This window comes from Agelaius tricolor, unplaced genomic scaffold (assembly GCF_023055355.1).
Source record: "Agelaius tricolor isolate 1412-34295 unplaced genomic scaffold, bAgeTri1.0.p SCAF_8, whole genome shotgun sequence".
Taxonomy (NCBI): Eukaryota; Metazoa; Chordata; class Aves; order Passeriformes; family Icteridae; genus Agelaius; species Agelaius tricolor.
In genome coordinates, this window is record NW_027269268.1 from 40,237,341 (window position 1) to 40,262,202 (window position 24,862).

Here is a 24,862-nt window from a genome sequence, read left to right on the forward strand (position 1 = left end):
TTTTCAACTTGGTGTCCGTTGGGACCAAGTCCTTTTCTGCCCAGCTGCTTTCCAGCTGAGTGACCCCCAGGATATACTGCTCTCTGGGGTTGATCCTTCCCATGTGCAGGAGTTTGCATTCCACCTTGTTCAACTGCATGAGGTTCCTGTCAGCCCATTTCTTCAGCCCTTTGAGGTTTCTCTGGATGGCAACACAATCCTCTACTGCATTTGCCACTCCTCCCCCCATTTTGTGTCAGTAGCAAACTTCCTGAGGGTACGTTTTGCCTCTCATCCAGATCTTTAATGAAGATGTTAAATGAAACTGGAGCCAGTATTGATCCCTGGGGTATACTTTCAGTTACTGGCCTCCAGCCAGCCTGACACTGATCCCCAGCTGCCATTCAGCCCATTTTCAGTGTATCTCACAGTCCATCCAGCCCATACATCAACAGCTTCTCTGTGAGGGTCTTAGAGCTTTTGCACCCTGCTGTGTTGTCCCTCCAGCTGTAAAAGGTGATATTAATGGATACTTGTCTCTTGCACTTTTAAAAAACAGATTAATATTTTTTAATAACTTTTCCAGAATACAGCATAATAAATAAATTTAAATCGTTGTATATTTAAGAAAAATTGCTATGGTGCTTTTCCTCAGTGTTAGCCAGGGAGAGTTATAAATAAGGCCCCTAAAATCTGGGAAGTAATGATTTCTCTAAATTCCTCCAAACAAGAGAATTACTGTGCCATGCATTTAAGGGACCTGGCAGATAACTGAGTTGGCAATCTGTATTTCAGAAAAGTGCTTTGAGCTCTGTATGGTAAGCAAATACCAAAGTCTATCAATTCTCACTTCATTATCACAAAACTTGTAGAATATAGTCCTTCTTCAATGGCTAATATCTAGGGTAGTTGGTCTTTTTTTTTCTTTTTTCTTTTTTTTTTTTTTGCTGTTGCACTGCTTTTTTACCAGTCTGGATTAAAATACTATCCAAATTCTGTGTTTTCATTTCAGGGGGAATAACTGGTGTACTAAATTTGCAAGAACATTGAAATAATTTAACAATAAAAGCTAGGCTTTTCCTTCGTAGTCCAAAATATTTCCTGTCCTCAGCAGAAGGCCCTTAGAGGCATTATCCTACAGTTTTAGCACATTTTCATCCCCCTTCCAAGTTTTCCCAGCTTGTCTTTTAAGACCTGTGAGTCTTTACAAAACAAAAATCAGTAATCTGTTTCAGTGTACATTTGTGGAGAATATTATTACTTTTTTAAAAAAGTGATTTATTGATGATTTTTTAAGTTAATCAGAGTTCATCACATAAAACATATCCATTTTAGTCATCTGTCCTCACCTGGGAGCCTAAAACTATGTTACCATTCTGATACTAACATATTTTAACTATTTAATAATTTATATTTAAAGTTTTCTTTTTGTCTTTCACTTCAGGGGTTGTCTAAGGGGTTATTATTTTTCTGTTTAATTCCCAATAGGTAGCTTCCATTTTTACTCCTCAAACCTTCACATTTAATTGTACTTGGTCTAGTAGCAGACATTTATTCATGAGCCAGAATCTGCTATTCCCAGATATACTTCAAAGATCCTTCTCCATATTCAGTAGTTACATTCTCATTCTCTCAAACAGGAACAGCAGAGCTGATCTTTGAACTGCCCAATTTATCTTCTCTGCTTCCAGTGGTCTGTCTTGGTTAATGTGCCTAATAACCAGAGATCCTAATAGAGAGGAACTTAATTCTTTGCAATTCTAAGTAACACAGTTCCTAATTAAAAGGAGCTAAAAGATGTTTTTTAAACTCTACATAGCAAAGACTAGAGGCAATATACAAATTTACTTGTAGGAAATTCATTGCACTGGAAGTTAATGCAGATCTGTTTTAGTACTACAAGAGTAAGTACTTTGGCATATACGAAGGCAAACACATGCACATTACTACTACTAATGGAGTTTTTTCAGTAGGTGGAAAAGAGAAACTTTTGCTGGTTTGATGATGTTGAGGTATTTTATAGCTTTGTAGTTCATTGGAAGGAGATGTATACCTAGATGGTACTTGAAATAGATTAAAGGGTGAACTTTTCTGCAGCAAGAATTTTACCACTGTTTTCATCTTTCTCTTCTTATTTTTAAAGGCTTTCTAAAATCTGAGCCAGCTGTTTTGGCAGATCATTTCATAATGAGGAAAAAGCAAATATTCTCTGTTCATTCTGACATGTAATTTCCTAACACTACATCTTCAGCAGTGCTTTAAAAATGTTTTGCAGCCAGGATTTCTTGTCTGCCACTAAATCATGAAAAGGAGCATTCCTCAGCAATTCTTTCTTTTTTGAAAAATGAGAACCTATATAAAAATCTAAACTTAAAAAAATGTTAATTTATTTTAGAAAGTCTTAATATTGAGCATGAGCTACACACACAACAAATTATTTATCTTCCCTGCAGGATTTGTAAGTCCTACAATAAACTGGGCTTCCCAGCTCTCATTTTGGATTACTTCTGAATTCCCCTGGGAGCCACTTTTGTGGCAGATTCCATTTGGTTTCACAAGGCCTAAAGGGGGAAGACTTGGCATAGACCACAAATCTCTCACATTAGGAACAATTTGTAAACCACAAACAGAGGCAGCCAGAGTCCGTCCCCAGAACAGGCTGCTCCTGTTAGTGCCATTGTCTGAAAGGGATTGGTTTGCCATTTCCCAGATGACCTGCCTATGTGTAGAGAGATGTGAAAAGTTAGAGACAAAAATGTTTTCTACAGAGTGAGGGGGGAGCTTTCTTGTACAGAAAGGAAGGAAATACCTCTGTGGGATTTTATTTTTTCCCCTCTTCATCCAAAAAATACAAAGAGGGCCTCTGTCTTTAATGCGAATGTCGGCTTTAAATCTTTTAGGTTTGGATTAACTCTGTAAAAGAAAAAAAATCTGACAGGCTTTCAAATATGACGCAGAAAAACTTTTTTTTTTTACCTCAATTCATGTTGTTCATTTGTAAAGCCAAAGGCTGGATGGAGTGAATAGTAGGCGCCAGTTGTTCCTTCATTCATAGTTAGCATTACAATGGTCAGAATTAACATCCTAAGACCTACATTATCACTTTTGGTGTTTCACCAGCAAACATTTAATACTGGGTGGCTAACACAAGGACAGCTCTTTGCTATGTTCTTATAAATTAAAAAATGTTGTTAATATTAGGAAGGAATAATCATAATTAGTTCAAATTGTATTATTATGCTTTTTTCTTGTTTTTAAGGGAACTGTCTATCTAATTACTAGTTAATTGTAAAATGTCTTGCAAAATGCATTTATGATAGACATTTCCTATTAGCTCCTGTTCTAGAAAATTAGTATTTCATCAAATATGTCAAGAGTCGGGTTTTGCTTATAAAGTGACTGCTAATACATTTTTTTCTCTAATACATTTCCTCCTGATACAAAATTTTCTCCTTTTTTTTTCCCTTTTGAAAATATGAATTGTTTTATTCTGAACCTGCCACTGCTCAGTGTTTACACCTTTGCTGGCAGCTGTTGACAGAAGTAGTTAGTAGAACCTCAGAGCAATATCTATGTCCTTTTAACATAGTCATGGGAAGGTTACCGTATTTTTAAAGTACGTTCTAATGCTTTCCAAAGAATCAATGTCATTAGGAATTTGGATACAAAAACAAGGTAAATTGAACTTTTTGCTTATATGAGAATTAGGGGTTTTTCTGAAAATAATTAATTTCTATTTTCATATATTAACTTGAGTATAATTCTTAAATGTTCATGTATGCATGTTGAGAAATTAGACTTCAGCTACTCCGAACTATCTACTATTTGTCTGCTAACTAAAACTAGTAACATTCCAGCTTATTTATTTTAAATACTGAGGCTTTAACCTGTGAAAGAAATTAGTCTCCAAGTAATGAAAGAAAGGATTTGAAACTACACTATGCTACTGTTGTGTAGTGATGTTACTTTCAACCTCTCTACAATCAAATTACATTATAAAATTATTTCTAATACTGACTGCAATTCAAATCTCTAGTAACATGCTTCAGTAAGTATTTATCATACTCTTTGCATCCATCATATTATCAATGTAGACATTTCAATGTGAATTACAAGGGTAAAGACATTTTTTCTTTGATGTCCATATATTGTGATGTTTGTTTTGGCCATTCAATATGTTTTACATTTTAGTATTTCTAGAGACCAAGTTGTGAACAGAAGAAATTCCAATGTATTACATATAGTGGTGTACAGAAAAAACAAATACGCAGAAAATAACAATTACGTGGTTTTCACATATTTCACCATGTATTAATGTGTTAGATTTTCATTTAACGATATGTTGCATATTTTCATAATTACATAAATAGTTGTTTCCTTATTTCTCATTTTTAAGCAATCTGTTTAACAGGAGTCTGTGGCAGTGTGGGAACTGTGGTACAGCGAGTTCTGTGGGAGAAAACTTTGATGAAGTTATACTGCAGGGTAATTGTAACAGTGTCGAGTATCCAAATGAAGAGTCAGAAACTGTTATATCCTGTAAGAGTAGATTGCAAATTGAAAAACTATGCTCATAATGTATTGAGAAAGTTGGAAAAAGGTGGATTTTTGATAAATCTGATTTTAACGGAAAAGCCTGTAATCATTACAGTGCTATGGAGCAGCATTGTGGAGGGGTGATTCCCCCATGCAAAGAGCTAAGCACTGTATCTTTCTACCAGCTTCTAGACCTGAAATAGTGCTTACTGTTTACTGGATTTATGTTGCAACTCAGGGGATTTCAGAAAGGAGTTCAAGTTCTATTTCACATTAGTCAGACTAGAATGATTCATTTAAATTTGCTTTTGATAGCCTCCACAAACTACTTGATATTTCTAAGATGATTTTTTTTTTTTTTGCTAGTTCTTGTCATGACATCCTGTTTTGTGCATTTTCTCTTCAGGCAGCTATGATGTTCAGCTCTGGAGTGTTTTGGATGGGACTTCTGTGTATTCCTATGACAGCTTTACTTCTTGATATAGTATACAAAGTGTGAGTACGGAAATGCCAGTGTTTACAGAAGAGAGTACTGACTTTTAAATGTGTATTCTAATTACTAATATAATAAAAAACAAATTAAGATAAATTCTGGTGATTTTATAAAATTCTTTTTTACCATCTTTGTTTTTTAAAAAACTTTATTACAAGAGTTATTACTATTTTAAATGTTCAAATAATTGTAGTGTTTTATTAATAAATATTTTCTGTTTCTAATTTGCAACAACAGATGATAAAATATGTTCTTTAGATTTGTTTTTTGATATTTCTCCTTAGTTTTAAGTCAGGGAAAATGGATTTATAAGTTGAACATTTATATAAGCATTTAAAGTATCTGTTGTTATACTTTCAAGAAGAGTAAGTCTGGCAGTATTTTGTATGTACTTACAGAGTAAAGAGAGCTACTTACAAGACACTGGTAGATGAAGTTCAGGAGTTGGAAGCGAAGTCTGAGGATCCTGGGGCAGTTGTGCATGGCAAGAGGTACAGTAAAAATATGTAGAACATTTTCTTAAAAAACAAAGCTAAATATTTTTAGCTGTATACATGTATCAAAGACAAAAGGCTATTTTTCAAAAGCTGTACAAATGAAAAGCATCTGTGAAGGACCTTCAGGTCTACTGAGCCTATGTGTTTTTTCATAGGCTTACATAGAATTTTTACCAAAAGCTTTAACTGATGTGTTTCTTTGTACCTGACTGGTTTCTGGTTCTTATGTATAGAACAAGCTTGAGGTGCAATTTTAATTCTGTGACTTTTGCCTGTGTTAACAATTAACTCGCAAACAAAATAAGAAGAAAATGGGTTAGAACAAAATGAGTTTAAATCTGCATCATTTTCTAGTATAGCCGTAAACAGGGCCTAAGCACAAAAACAAAAATTAAATTCTATAAAAGCTGCTCAGTAGCATAGGAAAAAACAAAAAATGTATCTAGTATTTTCTGAAATTGAATATAGCAAGCTGGTTTTGTATTTAATTCCAGTCCAGAGCAAACTAATTTGATTAGCCTGTATGAAGTAAGTAAAATTTTTAACTTACAAGAATTCCCTCGTTATGTCCTCTTTCATGGCCCAGGCAGATAATTTGAAAAGGGAGAAGGTAAAACTGAACAATTGGACATTTTCTACATGTAAACTCAGCATAAAGGTGTGCACTCACTAAAATATTTCAGACTTTTTAACCCCAAGCTGAACTTGTGGCAAGCAGTCGCTGAATGTATGAGATGACAGAATCCCCCTCTCCCCCCCTTCCAATTCATTAGTGCCATCTGGCTGAGCTAGACCCTTCTTTTCTTGTCTTCATTTTCGTGAGTTTTGTGAAGTCTAAAAAAAAAGCCAAAACTGCTGATACTTGATTTTCCTGTTCTTTCTTTTATTTGGACTGCTGTTCTTTTAGTATCTTCATGGCAAAAAGCATAGCCAAGAAGGCTTTTTACCTACCAAGCTATGCACAGCCACTTCTTTTACTATAGGTTCAATTTTCAGAAGGTACCTTTTGTTCATAAAGATACTTTAGCAATCTTATTGTATCCCTCTTCCAATTCAGCAGGAATCAGTTTACTAGGATTTACCAGGTTGAGATCAAGTTACATCAGATACCAAGGTGATAACCATCATTTTTAATGGGGCAGTATCCAGCTTGTACGAGCACCTTCACAATAATGTTTTGTCTTTAGTTGGGTTCATCTTTCCTGGTAACAAGGAAGTGGGGTTATGGAAGCTCATCCTGCCAGCCATGGAACACCTAGTCTGGTGTGGTGGGTTACAGAAGAGGACACACCTGCGTGCTTTTGGGCTCTATATGCTGTTTTTGTAGCAGCAGCTTCACACTGGAAGTACTGTAGAATCCCCTAGTTGGTGGCAGTTCCTCCTTCAAGCTTACTTTTCCTTCATCACTGCAAGACCTAACCATTGCTTGCAAGAGTAAGTTCTCTTGCTTTTAAAGGTGATGTAAATTGATTGCCTCAGATGCTTTTCTCTAGTGGCAGTGGTCATTCAAGCAGATTGAGGGAAATATCTTCCTCCAAATTAACCCACTCAACTATCAGTGTGCTGAGCTTTGAAGCAATGTATGCTCTGTCCTCTTTTGCAAAGAGCAAAAACTGTAGAAGTATGAGTTGCAGAAAAGAAAGCAAACATTACTACTAGACGGTGCTAAAAGGGGAACATCTTGTGGGTATAGAAAAAAGTAAGGTAACCTACCTTTTCAGTATTTCGTACTTGCATTCCCAAAACTTCCCTTGTATTCTCAATTCAGCTGCTTTAACTTCAGTTGTCTAGGCAGGATGCTTTTCCCTCATTCTACACACAACATGTGTTCCAAAGCCCTTCTTATATAGGTGAAATGAACTTGGTGTTTTCACCACTGCTTTTGTAATTATCTTTTTATCCCACAGTTAAATAGTTATGAGGGCTCCATGACAGCTGTTTAGTTACCTGCCAGAATATCTTTCTTAGATCTAATTCTTCTCCACAAAGTTACTTTTAAACCAGTATTTCTAAAGGATACAAGCATTCACCTTATATGCAAATCACTGGATGTTACACAATACACTATCTCTCAAGATTTTATCCCCTCCATTATTTTTTTAATGTATTAAAATTCAGGTGATAGAGCCAAAATTTTAACTTTATGGAGAAACTATTCATTGTTAAAGAAATGGTCTGATGAACTGACCTACTTGCATCTACAAAAATTTGATTCAAATTTTGTAAATATTCTTGAGTCTCCTAAATTGCAGAAGCTCAGATTAATTAATTACCAGTACAGAGTAAGTAGTTAAATGGGTGAGGAATGTCCTCTCCATCTGTTTAAGATATGTACATGAGACTTCCTTATTCTAGTGTGTGCATATCTGTGGGAGTACCTTTTTCTGTTATAACAGAAAAAGGGATTTGTTCTCATTAAATGCCAAAAAAACCTAAGAATATATAAATCACTGCATGATTAAAAGATAACTGGGAAACAGTGAGAAAGATAACTCAGAAACTTTTCTTCTCTGTCCACTCCCATCTTAGAAATACTACAACACAAAATAGAAGTCTCAGCTTCCACAGATAACAGGTCAGGATTCTTGTATTGGATAGCTATTGTAATCAGTGTGTATCTGAATGTTTACTGAGAAGGAGACCTACAAGAAAGCCAGTAGATTTTATAAGGGTATGTAGAGATAGGACTGAAAGAGGGTAGGTTTAGTTTAGATACTAGGAAGAAATTCTTTACTGTGAGGGTTACAGGAATTCATAATACAATAATTTTTTCTATAACTGTGTTTAATTGCCTGTAAAGGTATACATCTCATGTTCAAAATTAGTTAATATTCTGCTTGTCCATATAGCTACACATAATGAACGCAGGCATTTAGTTCCTGTGATCTAACATTGGTTAATTATAAAACCATGTTTTCTTGGCTTCATATGTAGATATTTAGATATGCTTTTGAATGGCAACAGGGTGATTTATAATAGAGAGCCCACAAAATTTCAAGTCTAGAAAAGGAACAGAATTTAATACTTGAATAGCTGAAATCACTTTTCTCAAGTGTATTTCCTATGTATTTTGTGTTTTCTTTACCAGCAATCAGATCTGTGCAGTGGAAACTTCATTATACATTAACTAAGATATGTGCCTACTTCATGTTCTTGTAAAAGTTTAAGGTAGTCTTTTCACTGCTTAGCATTTAAGCAATGAAATGTGGTGAAATGAGGAGGAACATCAATAAGACTTTCACGTTGGACTTCCAGAGGGCAGACTTTGGCCTGTTTAGGAGACTTGTTAAGAGAGTTACTTGGGAAGCAGCCCTTAGAAGCAAAGGAGTTCAGGAAAGGTGAGCATGCTTCAAAACAGGGATCTTGAGGGCACACGAACAGACTGTCCCTGTGTGCCAAAAGATGAGTCGACAAGGCAAACATCCAGCCTGGATGGGCAATGAGGTTGTGAAGGAACTTAGGAATAAAAAGAGAATGTATCATCTTTGGAAGGAGGATCAGGTCTCTCATGAAGTATTTCAGGGGATTGCTAGAGAATGGAGGAAAAAAATTAGGGAGGCCAAAGCTCAGTTCAAACTTAATTTGGCAACTTTTGTAAAGGAGAATAAAAAATGTTTTCATAAATGTATTAATGGCAAAAGGAATTGTAAGGTAAGAACCTTTGTTCTCTATTGGATGAGGGAGGGAACTCAGTAACTGCAGATGAGGAGAAGGCAGAAGTCCCTAATGCCTTCTTTGCCTCAGTCTTTAGTGGGAAGATGGCTTGTCCTCAGGACAACTGTCCTCTTGGGTTGGTTGATGGTGTCAGGGAGCAGAATGGTTCCCCTGTTATCCAGGAGGAGGCAGTCAGAGAACTGCTGAGCCACTTGGATGTTCCTAACTCTATGGGCTCAGATGGGATCCATCCCAGGGTGATGAGGGAGCTGGCAGATGAGTTTGGGAAGACACTCTCTATCATTTATCAGCAGTCCTGGCTCACTGGGGTAGTTCCAGATGACTGGATGCTGGCCAATGTGACACCCATTCACAAAAAGGGTGGGAAGGAGGATCCTGGTAATTAAAGGCCAATTACAGCCTGACCTCAGTACCTGGTATGGAGGTTTATGGAACAGTTTATATTGAGTGTCATCACACAGCACTTACAGGAGGGCCAGGGTATCAGACCCAGCCAGCAGGGGTTTAGGAGGTGTAGGTCGTGTTTGACCTGCCTGGTCCCCTTTTATGACCTGGTGACCCACGTGGTGGATGCAGGAAAGCTGTGGATGTTGTGTACCTGGATTTCAGCAAGGCCTTTGGCACTGTCTCCCACAGCACACTCCTGGAAAAGCTGGCAGCCCATGGTTAGGACAGGAGCACTCTGTGCTGGGTTAGGAACTGGCTGGATGGCTGGACCCAGAGAGTGGTGGGGAATGGTGCTGCATCCAGCTGGGGCCAGTCACCAGGGGTGTCCCTCAGGGCTCTGTGCTGGGGCCAGTTCTGTTCAATGTCTTTATTGATGACATGGATGAGGGTGTTGAGTCTTTCATTAGTAAATCTGCAGATGACACTAAGCTGGGAGTGTGTGTTGATCTGTTGGAAGGTAGGAGGGCTCTGCAGAGAGACCTGGAATGGTTGGATGCGTGGGCAGAGTCCAATAAGATGACGTTTAATAAGTGCAAGTGCCCAGTCCTGCATTTTGGCCACAATAACCCCCTGCAGCGTTATAGGCTGGGGATGGTGTGGCTGGACAGTGCCCAGGCAGAAAGGGACCTGGGGGTGCTGCTCAACAGCCAGCTGGACATGAGCCAGCAGTGTGCCCTGGTGGCCAAGAAGGCCAAGGGCATCCTGGCCTGGATCAGGAACAGTGTGGCCAGCAGGAGCAGGGAGGTCATTCTGCCCCTGTACTTGGCACTGGTGAGGCCACACCTTGAGTGCTGTGTCCAGTTCTGGCCCCTCAGTTTGGGAAGGACGTTGAGATGCTTGAGCACATCCAGAGGAGGCAACGAGGCTGGGGAGGGGCTTGGAACACAAACCCTGTGAGGAACGACTGAGGGAGCTGGGGGTGTTCAGCCTGGAGAAAAGGAGACTCAGGGGTGACCTTATCACTCTCTACAACTTCCTGAAAGGTGGCTGTGGTCAGGTGGGGTTGGTCTCTTTCTCCAGGCAACAACTGACTGAACCAGTCTCAAGCTGCACCAAGGGAAATATAGGTTGGATGTTAGGAAAAAGTTTTTTATACAAAGGATGATCAAGTACTGGAATGGTCTGCCTGGGGAGGTGGTGGAGTCATCATTCCTGGATGTGTTTGAACAAAGACTGGATGTGGCACTTGGTGCCATGGTTTAGTTGAGGTGTTCAGGCATGGGGTGGACTCAATGATCTTGAAGGTCTCTTCCAGCCTAGCGATTCTGTGGTTCAATCTGAACATTCCATTCGGAAATACAAGCAAGGAATGATGGTACCAAGAATGGTACAATAGACATGCTAATGTTTTAAATAAAACATTTTTTATTTAATTTTTTAAATTTTTATTTATGGCAAACATTTTGTAGAAATTTTCTGATTTCAACTCACATTAATAAGGATTTCACAGATGTATTGCAAAGGAGATGCAGCTGATAACTAAGTGTAACTAAGTGTATCCATAGTCTTCTACCTCCTTGGCTTCCAGTTTTACATGAAAATACTGATTTATTTATTCAGTCTCTGTATTCTTACAGTTTAGATTTCAGTCCCTAATTTTTTATTAATGTTGTCGCTTAAACAGTTTACAGCTCTGAACTAAAAAAGAAAGCTCCTACACAGTGTAGAGGAGCAAGCAGGATGAAAAAAATCCCCAGAGACTTAGCTTAGGAAAGCACTGAGAGTAAGATGTGTTTCAGTACTTCAGCCTCTCCTTTCTTGATTCAGTCAGCAGATGCCTCCTACCTTCCTAGAATCAGTACCTAATTTTTTTTCTTACAAGGGAGTCTCATTACATCTTTTCATTCAAAACATGGCCACAGAAGCAGTTTCCCCTGCCTATCACCTTACCCTGTAGATTTTCCAGTTAGCATTCCTCTGTGGGTGTGGAAATAGTAGGTTTATTTTCCTTTTCCGACTTAGAAAAGCCAAGCTTTCACCATATGCTTTAACCACCAGACTAGAGGGGAACAGAAAGATGAGATAAACCATTAGTGTCTCCAGCTCTAAACAGTGATTCAGCTTCATATATAAATGTAGAATCACTTAAGGAAGAATGAACATTTCTAATTTAGTGGCTTGAATGGTAATCTAGTAAGGAAAGCAGTCTAGTTCCCTTCCTTGCACCACTTAGTCTGGTTGATAGCCTGGGAAGTTAAGTCTGTTGAGCTAATTGACAATAATATTAAAAAGTGATTGTAGTAATCAAAACTTGGTAACATGAGGCGTGTGAAATCTGTTTTTCTTACTACATCATTGCACAAGAGACATCTTTGCTAATCTAGCAAAACTGTAGCAATATCCAATCACTGTGTACTCACATTATACATAAGATACATCTCTTTTTTAATTGAACTAATTTTAGACCGGTTTACATTGAGAGGGGGCTGCATTTTTCAGCATTTGAAGTGTTTAAGTGATAGGTTGGTATTTCTTGAAACACAGGCTGTAATTCACAGTGAATATCAAATCAAGAGAACAGAAGAGTTTTTTTGGGTTTTTTTTAATATAGCCCCTCACACATATTTAATATGTTATTAAAACTATCAGATTTTGAAATTTTTCTTAGCTATGGCTCATGTACCTGGTATTTATTTAGTAATGTATGTTCCTATTAGAGAGAACTTTAGTGCAAGAAAGACAAAGGAAACCCAATACCTTTTGGTACTTGTTTCACTACAGTTTGCAGCATTTGGCTGACTCCTGAGTCTCAATTTAAAAAATGTTTAATGCTCCTGTTTTCCACTTGGGCTTAAATGGGGAGTACCTTGAGTCACACTAAAGGTACCCAAGTGTGTGCACACAACAACACAACAAACTCAGTAGTGCTGGGAAGGAAGGAGATGGGCTGAGGTGGCCAACCTTAGCAGCAATAGTAGTCTGTTTTTTGGGTATGATCTCCAGAAAAACACCTAGAGTTTCCTGGGGGAAGCTCCTTTCTAGAACACTTTTCATGGAAATAATGTTTCTGTACACACAGCTGATAACCATGAACGTGGCTTTCCTTCCACTCATTTCCCATCCCTTTGGGGTACTGTGTCAATAGAGGCTGGGAACACTTTCTATGTAAGATAAAAAAGACTAATTCAGCCGGGCACTATTCAAGCTGTGCTACATTAAGGAAGACAGTGCCTTCCCTTTACATTGTGTGTTTCTAAAGGAGTCACACTCAAAGGTTCACAGTATTATTCATTTTTTTGTGTGGTCAGCACACAGCAGTGTTTCAAAAAGATATTTTGCCTGCACTGTAACAAGTAAAATCATTACCAGGGGTCAGAACTTAATAATCTGTCCTCGTGCAAGCTTTTAATCATCATCTTAATAATTCATTAGGCACAATATAGAAAGAAAAAGGAGCGTGGACATTTCTCATTTAACAATTAATTCCCATTGAGCAGACTTAAACATAAAGGGATAGGGTAATTAGTAAGTAAATATTTTTCATGTGTCTACTTTCTCTCTAGCTTAACTGAAAGAGCCCAACTACTGAAGAATGTTTTTAAGAAGAACCACGTGAACTTGTATCGCTCTGACTCTTTGCAACAAAACTTGCTTCGTAAGTGTTCACTGACAGAAAGTAATATCCATTAATAACAACAGTAAAAATCTGCCTTTCACTGCATTTATTTATAGCAAAAGTGCAGTATCCTAAACCCATTAGACCATATTCTTTGTCTGTGGTTAAGTTGCCCTTCATACCTAAGGTACTGTGCAGAGCTCTTTCTGCTGTTTTATAACTGCAAAATTCTGTAAGAAATGGCACAGTATTTTAGTTACTGTTGAAAAGAGGTTTATTCCCTTCTGTTCATCTTTGTTAAGTTGCTTTTATTAAAGTTTTAAAAAAATTAAAATTATGAAACTTAATTTGTTTCTATTTCACTTTATATCTGCAGATGGCTACGCCTTCTCTCAAGATGAAAATGGGATTGTTTCCCAGTCTGAAGTCATAAGAGCTTACGATACCACAAAGCAAAGGCCTGAGGAGTGGTGAAGGAACACAGCTGGACATCTAGGCCTTAGTTTTTACTTTTGTGAGACAGGCTACTAGATCTTTGCTGGGAGCTGTGACCATGGTCCAGTTATCAGACATTGAAAGATCTATGATGGTCTTGTTCCATAAAGTTTGGATTTATGTATTCAGTAGACATAAGCACTGTGCAACTATACTGTAACACACCATCTCTAAATTTTTAACGAGTATTTGCTTAGCCTTTGTAAACAGATTGGAATTTACCTTGTATCTTGCCAGCTTGCTTATTTTACAATGAATTTGGATCAATACTGGTCATACACTGGAAAGGCAGTGGTCAGATTGCTAAATGTACTTTACATTGACAGATCAACTAGCATCTGTGAAGGTTTTTAAGTGTTAATATATTTAAATATATTTGATAACAAGCCTTTGATTTCAACAAGTGCTGAAAAAAACCCAGTATCTTAATGGTGTTAATTCACCTTCGCTAAGAAAGATTTTGAGTCAAGATGCTCATAGATGTTTGTGTCAAACTAATCTAAAAACATTTGCCAAAGAAGTTCCATAAATGTTTTCTGTTAGAAACAATTTGAAAGGAAACTATCTCCAGTCCTGATCTCAGAACTGCATGCTTGAGTCTCCAAACTTGAGGAGAAGGTATAGTGAGTCTAATTTGAGTGGCCTTTTTGGCATTTGCTTTCAAAACTGCAAGTCTTTGCACCTTTGGCCTTATACAAGCTTTCCCCTTATTTTCATTTAGTATTGTGTATGTTGAATATGGCTGCCAACTTGTATAATGGAGTACACGTAATACTTTATTCAATTTTTAAGAATTGCTCTGCCTTACTTCCCTTTAGCAAACTTAATTATTTTTGTGATGCTTAGTTGTATCTGCTTATACTGTAGGTTCAAAAGAAAGTTTGTTTAAACTTATTTTTTAAAATTAATCAAATTTTCAACATTTTTATACTAGGATTATTTGAAATGCATACATTGAAATACAGAGCAAAGCATGCCCTTCGCTAGTCTGTGGTATGTACTGGTTTATTTGTACTAAAGTCACTTCCTATAAAGGTGTGAAATACATTGCAGCAGTCTCTTTACAACTTATTTGTCATGTAGAATACTTATATACTCTCACCTTTAATTAAAATGGAGAGGAAGTGACTGCAGGAAAAGATACACACCTGGTATGAGGGAAAAAAAAGAGGGCAGTATTAAATGAGAACAGTGTGATACATGCTTTAACTAGTTATACTTGGTATTTCTCAACTTACCATCCAACAACTGTCAGGTTTCAAACTAAGAAAGGCTACTTGAACTTTAAAATTTAGCTAATTCTTGCCTGTCTTTAGTCCGTGTTTAATTCTGGGTTTAAAGGCCACCACAATTACATTAAAAATACAATTTTCTATAGTAGCAGTTGGTATACTGTTTAGTAAATTTTTGTGAATTGCATAGGAATTATCTCTTTTTTCCTTTCAATGGAGATCAACCGGATGGAAAAGCAGAACAACAATATCCCCAGTGATCTGTTCAATTAAGTATTTTACTCTTTGCTCTCCAAATCATAACAAGTCATCCAGTCCCATCTTTTCTCTGTCCTCCTTCATTTGTCATTACAAAAGGTGACTTCACCTCCTTGCCTTTCATCTAGCTAAATGTTTAACATGTAATTAATCTCACTATCCAAGTTTCCTATCCTCCATTCTGAGAGAAACTTAAAAATACACGGAGAAAGCCCAGCAGAAGGCACTATATGAAAGTACATATTTAGGAAGGTGTATGAGTGGCAAGGCAGTCTGCATTTCATGTGCCTGCTATGCAGTGTCTTCCTCTCACTAGCCTGGAGTGATCTCTAAACAGCAGGCACAAGGAGAAAGGGAACTAGAAACAGTACTGCCAGTCAGTCATGCAGACAAGAACTGCCTTCAGAAAAGCCATTGCAGGCATAGATAAATAGATGCATCAATATGGGAGGGCCAAATCACTTGACCTAAGGCAAGAAAAAATTCGGGGGCATGCCCCTTTCCTAAAACGGGGATCCCTATTTGCTGTCATCCAAGGGACAATGACCACCTTCAAAACATTTCTGAAATTAACCATGACACTGTTGCTCCTTTTTAATCTTTCTGTGTACTTAATTCATATAAAATTAATCTATACATAGTGTCATAATGGGCAATTTTTTTTCTGTTCTAATTGGTTGAATTGCTAATTATGCAGATACAGATTAGAATACACTGTGAAATACATGCAGTGAGATATTTACATGATCTCTTATTCTTCCTATGAAATAAAATTCTGTTTTACCACTGTAATACAGTTTGAAGAAAACAACACACAGTACATCCCAAATTAACTACCTTAAAAAGGAAGAAAATCACTGAAACAACTCTAAGATCCTAAATTCAGACTAATTTAAAGGTTTGTAAGATAATCTTATCACAGCATTTCATGCTTACATTTTTTCAGAATTTGAAGGAATATTTCACAAAGTGCATTTTTTTACTACTTCTGATGAATTTTTCCCCTGTCTTTTACTTTTTCTCATAATTAGTGGTTGAAAGATACCACTTCTTAAAAATAGCAAAAAAGACAAATGTGGCAAAAACAGTGGGTTTTGATTGCTCATACAATTCCATTTTAAAATACAAGATTATCTTCTCTATGTGTGCCCATTTTTAAATCAGGCAAGTATACAATATGTACTTTATTTTCATGTTAAGTACACAGTAATATAACCTAGTTCCATCCTGTTAGTGTGTCATACCTTTGTTAAAATAAGGGGATTCTGCTGATGTTTGTTTAAAGGAAAAAAGAACAGTTGAGGCGGAAATGCTCATAACAATGCCTCTGTTCTTACTGTTCCAAAATTCAAAAGTGTATTAAATAGAGAGTTCACGTGGACTTTTCCATCTCTTTCCTGGGCACTGCAAGTTAGTATCAAAAATTTCCATCTAAAAGATGAACCTGTGCCACTAAAAAATCGGGTATCTTATATAAATACTTTTCCTTGATTATTTTTAAATATATACATACATATATATAGAAATTATTCAAAAGAGTAACTGGAAACAAATTTTAACAAACCTATTGACAATTTGTATCTGGAATTTTTTCTTGCCATTTCCTAATTTTACACATATTTTTGCAAAGCAGTTTCAACAGATTTATACTTAGTCATCATTCTATTTGTATAAAATGATAAATAAAATATTTTGAAACACTAAGAGATAGCTGAAGATTCTTATATGTCCACATGCATCCATAAAGTTCACCTTGTTACAAAGATGAGCATTAAGTGTCTTAAGATGTGTATCATGACATTTGAACCCATCTTGAATGATGAGTAATTTGGAATATGTGTTAAATTTAAGGAGAAAAGTTTTTCCCTTTTTTTCTTGTGTATTGTGTAAAACCAGTTGTAGTTCTGATGAATTTATCATTCTGTCTGCATGAGGCACTATTTCTAAGTGTTCTGAGGCGATGCATGGTGGTTGTTGATCCCTGTTTTTTAATGCCTTCGTTAAAAGTCTGCTCATAATATATTGAGAAGCTAGTGCTGTGTAAGCAAATGAGTTTGTCAGTTCAGCTTCCTTGGTACTGGATGTTTTCACTGGTTACAAAACTCCACAAATAAGTTTCTCCTTCCCCTCTCTGCCCTCGCTCCCCCAGTTTCCTCGCTGTTAACCAATAGATCTTTATTAAACAAAGGAATATTTTAGCATTCCAAACCTGGTTCCTGCTTATGCAAACCACTACTCTTATAGGGTTCAACTGGACTGCTTGTGAGTGTAAGGACTACTCATCTGAGCAATGATGTGCAAAGTTGGGCACTTTTGAGGGTTGATACTGAAGTAAAAGTATTTCCATGTAGAGTGTGATTTGTAATTGCAAAGCTGTGACCAGAACAAGTTTGTTTTGTTGTTTTTTTTTTTTTTAAGTCATATTTTATGGTGTTTTTTTAATGTAGCATAGAAGCCATAAATGCGTTAATATTGTTTTTCTACTTCAACATAATTTTTCATAACGATTTTTGGAGTTTGATATGTATTAACCGCTGCAGAAAGCGGTCAGTCTGAAACAGCAAAATTTGCATTCAAGATGAAGTGAGGTTTTACAGCTCCACTAAGCCATTACTGCTGAAACTGTTGTGGAAATTGTGAAGCTGCATGAATGAAGATTTTTTGACTCGGTGTTTATGGTAGTTTCTCAGGTTTAGTTTTAACTGGATGTTAAATGCACTGTGTTTTTTAAATAGTTCTTTTAGTAACACATTCAGTTCTATGCAGTGTTAAATGTCATTTGGCATTTGGTGAATGTGCATGTTTTGAACTGCAAATTTTAAATGTTTTGTCATTTAATTGTTAAAAAATGAATAAACTTTGCCATTAAACTAAGAAGCTTTATTGACTTTATTGGTTGGAAATGTTAGGGATTACTTTCAGAAGAAAACATATCTCATCATTCTTGGGTTTGAATACTTTAAAATTAGACATACCAGAAATATTACTTCACAAATATTATCAAGTTCTTGCATTTTTTAAGGTGTACTGAAAAAGTAGAAAATTGGTTTAAGGTTTGTTGGGGTTGGCGTTTTTTTTTAACACTTTTTTGGAGATGTCTTTTTCAGTTCTCATGTGAAGTCTAGAAAAGTTTAAAAAAATTTAAGGAGCACAGGAGTCTGCAATTTAGTGGCTTCCAGCCAGGCCTTAACATACTCTGGTGCTGATACCCTATTTTGAAAGAGAAGTATGTATCAGAAGAATGGTTAAAGTAGGAATAAGGAAATGTCACCTCCCTTTTCAGACAACAATGGTAAATACTGTATCCTTTGGCTTTGATAGTAGCTGGTATTTCTTCCCTCTAACAGAGCCCACCACTGAAAAAAATCAATATTTTACGACCTTAACTGAGTTTTGGTAGTAGCTGGGTGACTGATTTTTATATGTACACTAGACAATGAATTTATTTTGTATTCTTTGCAAGCAGGTTTGATAACACATGCATCTTAGATAGTGCTAGTTTCACAAGATCCAGCCTCTAGTAGCAGAGCTGGTATAAGGATATTCCACCTGATAATATTTTACATCTCTCTTATACTGGCAGTCATGAGGCCATTGAAATTATTCATTTTGTAATCCAGTTTATAATGATCCAGGCTTCCTCTCAAATCCTTTCCCTTCTTTCTTACAGCAAACATTATTTTTAAGATGAAATCATTTCACTAACCTGATTCACACTACAGTCTCCTGAATTTGCACAAGCCATAGATGGAAAGAATAAAAGAACAGAAAGACATTTCCTTGTCTGCCTTTGCTAATGAAAAGAGGATAGCATGGAATTATAGCCTTGGTGTCACTGTGAGTCAAAAACTTTATGTGATATGAGTGGCTCCCTCAAAAGCAGACTCATCGTTCAGAGGAGTTCAAGTCCAGACAGTACATTGCAATAGGCAGCAAAACAGCACTGAAAACCAACTTCAACTCCTTAATGCTCCTTAATGTTCCTTAATGTCCTTATGTCAAGCTGCAACTGAGCATTAATGACAAAATACCTTTGAAATTGTCAGGTTTTTTTATTCCAGTGGGATTAGTATTACAAATAATCCGTGAGTTTACATAGCCACATACTGTACTGCTTACCTAGTTTCAAACAGCATCCTTCAGACATTCTTGCAAGTACTTGTAATGTTTTTCCTAGCACTGGAAAGTCTTGATGCATTTTGGAGATACACACTTCAGAATCCCAAATTGTGGAAACACAGAACAAGTGGCCAGTGTTGCTCATTATCCACAGAAGGCTTGGGTTTCATCTAAGTCATTACCAGTTAATGGCAATCAAAGCATTTGTAGCATCGTATGTGAATGACAGTATTCAATTTAATGAGTGTGAATATTCTTTCGTTTTGATTTTAGATTCTTGTAGTGCTGGTAAAAAGGAGTAAGAACTAAATTCAGAATTCCAAGAGAAATAGTTAAATCTACTTTGTTAACATGGCAGTAAAGCAAGTACTGCCTGTAAATGTTACTTCTGATAGTAAGAAACGCTTTCAGTTCAAGCATACATCCAGCCCTTCAAACCATTTCATTAGTCATTAAAGTGCTATCACAATGTCATTTCTGTTCTGTCTGCAAGTTTTAGGAAAATTTCCTGTTCCTATAAATCATAGGAGTATCTAGTGCCAAAAGGCTCTTTCCATTAGGAAGGAAATTCAGCATTCTCGCCTGCACACCAAATCCATCTGGGTCGGAAACTACTGGCACAGGCAGAATTGTTTCTATCCATGGGTTTTATTCTGGCCACCTCCTTTCCTCTCCCTTCAGCTATGTGGGTCACTGCTACTGTAACTACATGAACAATAATAGATTTTTTTTTTTAATTTATAGTTTCTTCTTTGTCTATCTGCAGATGGTGCATAATCCCCACCTCAACTATTTTACAGGTGCAGCACAGCTACAGCACAGGTACAGCACAGCACAGCTATTTTCACTTCAACTGATCTTTCTCACCCTTAGAGCCACATCTGCAGGATTTGTTGCAGTCTGGCTACTGATCTGTGAAATACTTAGCACTCTGTAAACTTACAGATTTATCTAAGTCTATTTCAATGAAATTCTTCTTGTGTGTCAAGTTCTGCAACCATTCTATGAGGACAAACCCATTATGCAGCATCAGGGGAAGAAAGGAAGTGGCTCAGAGGGGTCTTCTCTGCTAGGCTGAGTTTCTTGCTATATGGCAAATAGCACAGCTCTCTTTAGGCTGAATTGTCATTGACATTTAAGGCTGCATGCAAGTGTAGCAAAAATCTGTCCCTGTGTTAAAACATTAATAACTGACTGCAGAGCCCTCTGAGACCATCACACTGAAGCAGCCTGGCCTGTACAGCACCAAATGGTAATGGGCAGTGACTGAGCCAAACTCTCAGCTTTGCTGTGTAGTCTTTCTTTCAGGAAAACACTGAATTTCAGCCACTCACCCCCTGTGTCAGTGGCTCTGATGACTAATTGCTCTTTAAAGGTACATAAATTGCCCCTTCTTAGTTAAAAGTGATCAAATTTCTGCTTCCAGAATGGGTCTGTGTTGCCTTGGTTTACTAGATAAAGACTTCTTCTGATTGGAGATTACCTATAATTTGTAAAAAAATACCATTTAGTTGGTTTGCTGTTTCTGCTGTATACAGGAGTGATCAGTACATCTCACAGAATGCTTCTGAACAAGACAGCTGATGCATCTTGAAATATTCAATGATTTTTCAAAACAATTACTTGACAAACAGTCCCATCCATAGCCATTCAAAATATGCAGTGAAGAGTCCTGTGGAATCTTACCAAAGGCAAGCAAAATTTTTCTTTCTTGAAGATTGTTTCTACAATAAAATTACAGGCCAGAATTTAACTTTTGATTCATTTCCTGAATACTTAAATCTAATTTTTAGTATCTTGCAAAACATATACACATCCGTGTGTCATGATTTGGGTTGTCATTAACGACTACAGTATTCAAGCTAGAACCTATTACTTAAAACTTTATTGTACAGAACTTGTCTTTTTGCATTTCTAGCAGTATTGTTTGCTGGATTATAACGTTACTTGTGCGGTTAAAAACTTATTAAAAGTTATTTTGAAAAATTTTTGTCATAACTGCTGATCACTAGATATTTGCTATGAAAAAAGTATTCAACTCTTGAGAAAGAACCAATGAAGCTTTTCTAAACTACTTGTTAAATAGGTCAGCTATAATGTACTTCAACAGATCCTACACACAGGGAGTTTGAGGCTGATAAAATAGGAAAGCTCAGCCTCTGACATTGTAGATTCTGATGCACAGAATGACTTCAGTTTTTCACAAAAAACAAGTATAGAGAGAAGCCCTTTAATGACTGCATTTTTTACTTGTGTATTTTCCATTTGCTTACTGCATGTATTTGGTTTAGATGCTTTTTTTTCTTCTTCCATTTGGTTTGTTGGTTTACTTAGGTGAAGGAATGTAGAAGGGCAAACAGAATTTATTCCTAGCGCAGGATGTTTAATCCAAAATACCCAACTAATCAGTGTCGTTTTCAACACTTTTCCACTGCAGCTGCATGTAAAAAACATAAATGAATCTATTAGTCTGCTATATAGTCAGAATTTTGTATTATATTAAATCTGCACAACAGGTGCAGGTAAAGTTGTAAATCATTTTAAAAAGCAGAATAAGCTATTTTAACAGGAAAAAAATACAAAAGAGTTACACCAACCAAATTCAACAAACACTACCTGTACAGAGTCATACTGATGACACAGCATTTCAACCACACAGTTTATTGGGTTGGGGTTTTTTTTGCGTTATTACTAAATAATTAGTGATGTCAATGGTGCAAATGCATTTTAAATTACAAACTTGTCTTTACATTTTATACATGGCTAATTTTACAAACAGAACTTCATGATCAGTTTGGCCAACTTACACTTGCTGAACAAAAAGCTGACAATAAATACTTCCTTCTGAAGAATACTTTAGTAGACCGCTATTTTCAGAGTTTTATGTGGAGAAGTTATTGGTGATATTGCTGAATACATTCTGCTTTCCTCACAGATAATTTGGCTATGTGAGACTGTCTGATCTTCAACTAGCCTAATTACTACTAGTTTTATCTACCATCATTAAAGTTTACTAATGCAAATATGCAGTGTAAGTTCAGATAGATTATGTGTATTTTTAAAAAAACCTCTGCATTTTATTATCTAATAAAAATTCTTCCTCTTACTTTCATTGCTCATGGAAGTGGTAAACAGAGGTTTTCAAGGATCCTCATTAGTAAGTATTACTCCTGTCTTACTTCTCAGGCTTGTTGCTGCTTTATAGAACAAGTTTGATTATTATCAGTGGAAAGCAGCCACTGTTTGTTAACTAAGTTAACTGCATTAGGGTAAAATGTCATTTATAACACTGAGTACCTTCGTCCCAACATGGTTCTTTTACTTGTCTCTGAACACATTCTGCACAAATTAGGCAGAGCAGTCCTGTTTTAGAGCAACAGTTTGGAGTGTTTTACAATTCCTTTGTAAGTGTGATCCAAGTTAAGGAAATGCAATCTCAAGTGAGACCCCTCACTTTTCAAGGGCAACTCACCCACAGGAACAGTTCTGACTTCTGCAGCCACAGAGCACATCAGTGTGACACCCAACAGCAGCAGCCCCTGTGGTCGCAAAGGTTGCATTACTTCTTCATGAGTTCCTTCAGCTCTGAGTAAAATCAGAGCAGCTCTTCCCAACCAGGGCAGGCTCTGGCTGGAGAGGATATCCAAAGTATGGCGGAGACACCAGAAATCCCGATGGCTGGGTCAGGTGGACTGTGTGGGCTGTCTGGAAGCAGCCAGATGTGTAGGGTGGAGGTGAGGACGGCACAAGGCAGCCTGGCTCTGCCCGGGGGAAGGAGAACCTGCGAACCGAGCTGCTGGTCGAACTGGAACTGGTCGCGGTGCTGGACTGCCTGGATGGGGTCCTGAAGCTTGTGGAGGCCAAGATCATGGGAAGAGTCTCGGTCTGATAGCTCCGCAGAGAAAATCGGATGGGCTGTGACGGCTGTTTAGGTCTTAAACATGTGCAACAATAAACTGCTACCAGTGAGCCCACGATAATGAAGGCAATAAATATTGATCCAACAATGAGGAATGGAACGTAGATTGGTTCTGGGAGAAGAAAGAAGAAGAAAAGCCATGCAAATTAGCCCACTTAAGTAACAGGTTTTCTGTGTAGAAATAAACACAGTGTTTATGAAGCCCCACATTATTTCAGTCCCAATAACGTACCAATCTGCTCAGAAGACAGAGCACTGTTAGCATTGAAACAAAATCAGAGTTTAAACCCTGTAGGTTCCAGTAAAAATTTATTTCTGTTACAAAGTTTTAATAGTTACCAAAGGTAAAGGCTGTCTACATCGAGTCCCCTTCACTGGTTCTTGGTAGGTACAGCTCAAGAATTTCACTCCTCTCCCCCTCCCTCGTCCCCCAAATAGCCGGGACTGTGCAGTGTAACAGCTTGAATCTGCAGGTGAAGCTCAAATGCTGCAGATGCTATTAAATCGCTTCCTTTCCTAAGGTGGAAGATAAGCGCAGAGCGTGTGACTTGGGAAACCAGTCTCTGTATGCGCTGCCGGATTTCTTTTGTTCGGGAAACTGACGGCCGCCAGCGCGGTGAGCTGCGCGGGCAGAGCACCGGGGCCCACTCACACCTCCGGCAGCAGTAAAGTTAGACACAGCAGAATTTGCCGATGTGAACTTGAAATACAAGTGCACCATGCGGTCAGGAGGGATCCTGCTGCCGGTGCCCTCGGGAGCGCGGAGCTGCGGCCCGCGCCCCCGGGCTCCCGGTCCGTCCCGGCGCGGGGCCGCCCCGCAGCCGCACCTGAGCGCACCTGGAGCCGCGCCCGCCTCCAGCCCACCCCGCATCGGCCCGGGGGATGCTCCGCGGGGACCGTCTCCCGCCCGCCTCGAGACCCGCGGCCGGGCACTCACGGGCGGTGACTCCCGGCTCCGAGGGTTCCCGGTCGTTGGTGCAGCCGCCCTGCTCCAGGCGAGCCTCGGCGGCGGCGCAGCAGTAGCGCAGGGCGCAGGAGCCGCAGCAGATGGTGGCGGCCGCCGTGTCGAAGCCCTCGGGGCACTGGAAGCCCTCGTGGTAGCCCCCCTGCCCGTCCACCCAGCCGTGGCAGTACTCGCCGCCGCCGGGCTGGCCCCCGCCGCCGCCGCCCAGCAGCCCCAGCAGGAGGCAGCGCAGCAGCAGCCGCGGCAGCGCCCGCCGCCTCCCCGCCATCTCCCCGCCACCGCCGCCCGCCCGCCCGCCCCGACGGGGCGCGCAGGGGGCGGCCCCGGGTGCCGTGCGGGGCCTCCTGCGCCGCGTCCGGGGGCTGGGAGGCAGCTCCCACAACACAGACACCCTCACACACACCCTCACACACACCCACCCGCGCACCCTCACATACCCTCATACAACCCTCGCACTCACACACCCCCACATACCCTCACACACCCCTCACACTCACACACCCACCCTCAGACACCCTCACACTCCCCCGCTTACACACCCTCACATACCCTCACACACTCGCACACACACACACGCACACAAACACTCACACACACACTCTCACGCACACACACACACATTCACACATGCACACACACACACTCTCACACTCACACACACACGTACACACTCACACACACACTCACACACA

The 24,862-nt window shown here is 38.6% G+C and overlaps 2 protein-coding genes across 6 annotated transcripts in view; one reads left to right on the plus strand and one right to left on the minus strand.

The window, feature by feature from the left end:
* Positions 1 to 18,045, plus strand: part of ATP8A1 (ATPase phospholipid transporting 8A1) — a 103,026-nt gene extending 84,981 nt beyond the window's left edge. For all 5 annotated transcript variants that reach the window (XM_071432471.1, XM_071432473.1, XM_071432470.1 and 2 more), the window contains 4 exons: positions 4,922 to 5,010; positions 5,407 to 5,499; positions 13,131 to 13,222; positions 13,560 to 18,045. In XM_071432471.1, the coding sequence (XP_071288572.1) occupies positions 4,922 to 5,010; positions 5,407 to 5,499; positions 13,131 to 13,222; positions 13,560 to 13,657 (372 nt within the window). In that variant the 3' untranslated portion in view covers positions 13,658 to 18,045. The remainder of the gene's footprint in view (positions 1 to 4,921; positions 5,011 to 5,406; positions 5,500 to 13,130; positions 13,223 to 13,559) is intronic.
* A 1,155-nt stretch (positions 18,046 to 19,200) lies between these two features.
* Positions 19,201 to 24,534, minus strand: SHISA3 (shisa family member 3). Its single transcript, XM_071432475.1, has 2 exons — positions 24,144 to 24,534; positions 19,201 to 23,318 (listed from the first exon to the last, which is right to left on the minus strand). Exons 1-2 carry the CDS (start codon positions 24,436 to 24,438, stop codon positions 22,867 to 22,869), a joined length of 747 nt encoding a protein of 248 aa, XP_071288576.1. The 5' UTR covers positions 24,439 to 24,534; the 3' UTR covers positions 19,201 to 22,866.
* Between the last annotated feature and the right edge of the window lie 328 nt (positions 24,535 to 24,862).

Excerpts from the sequence above, each read along its gene's own strand:
- SHISA3 (XM_071432475.1), bottom strand. The coding sequence starts at position 24,438 with ATGGCGGGGAGGCGGCGGGCGCTGCCGCGGCTGCTGCTGCGCTGCCTC. Across the intron at positions 23,319-24,143 it reads GGAGCCGGGAGTCACCGCCC|AACCAATCTACGTTCCATTC; the intron begins GTGAGTGCCCGG and ends TTCTTCTCCCAG.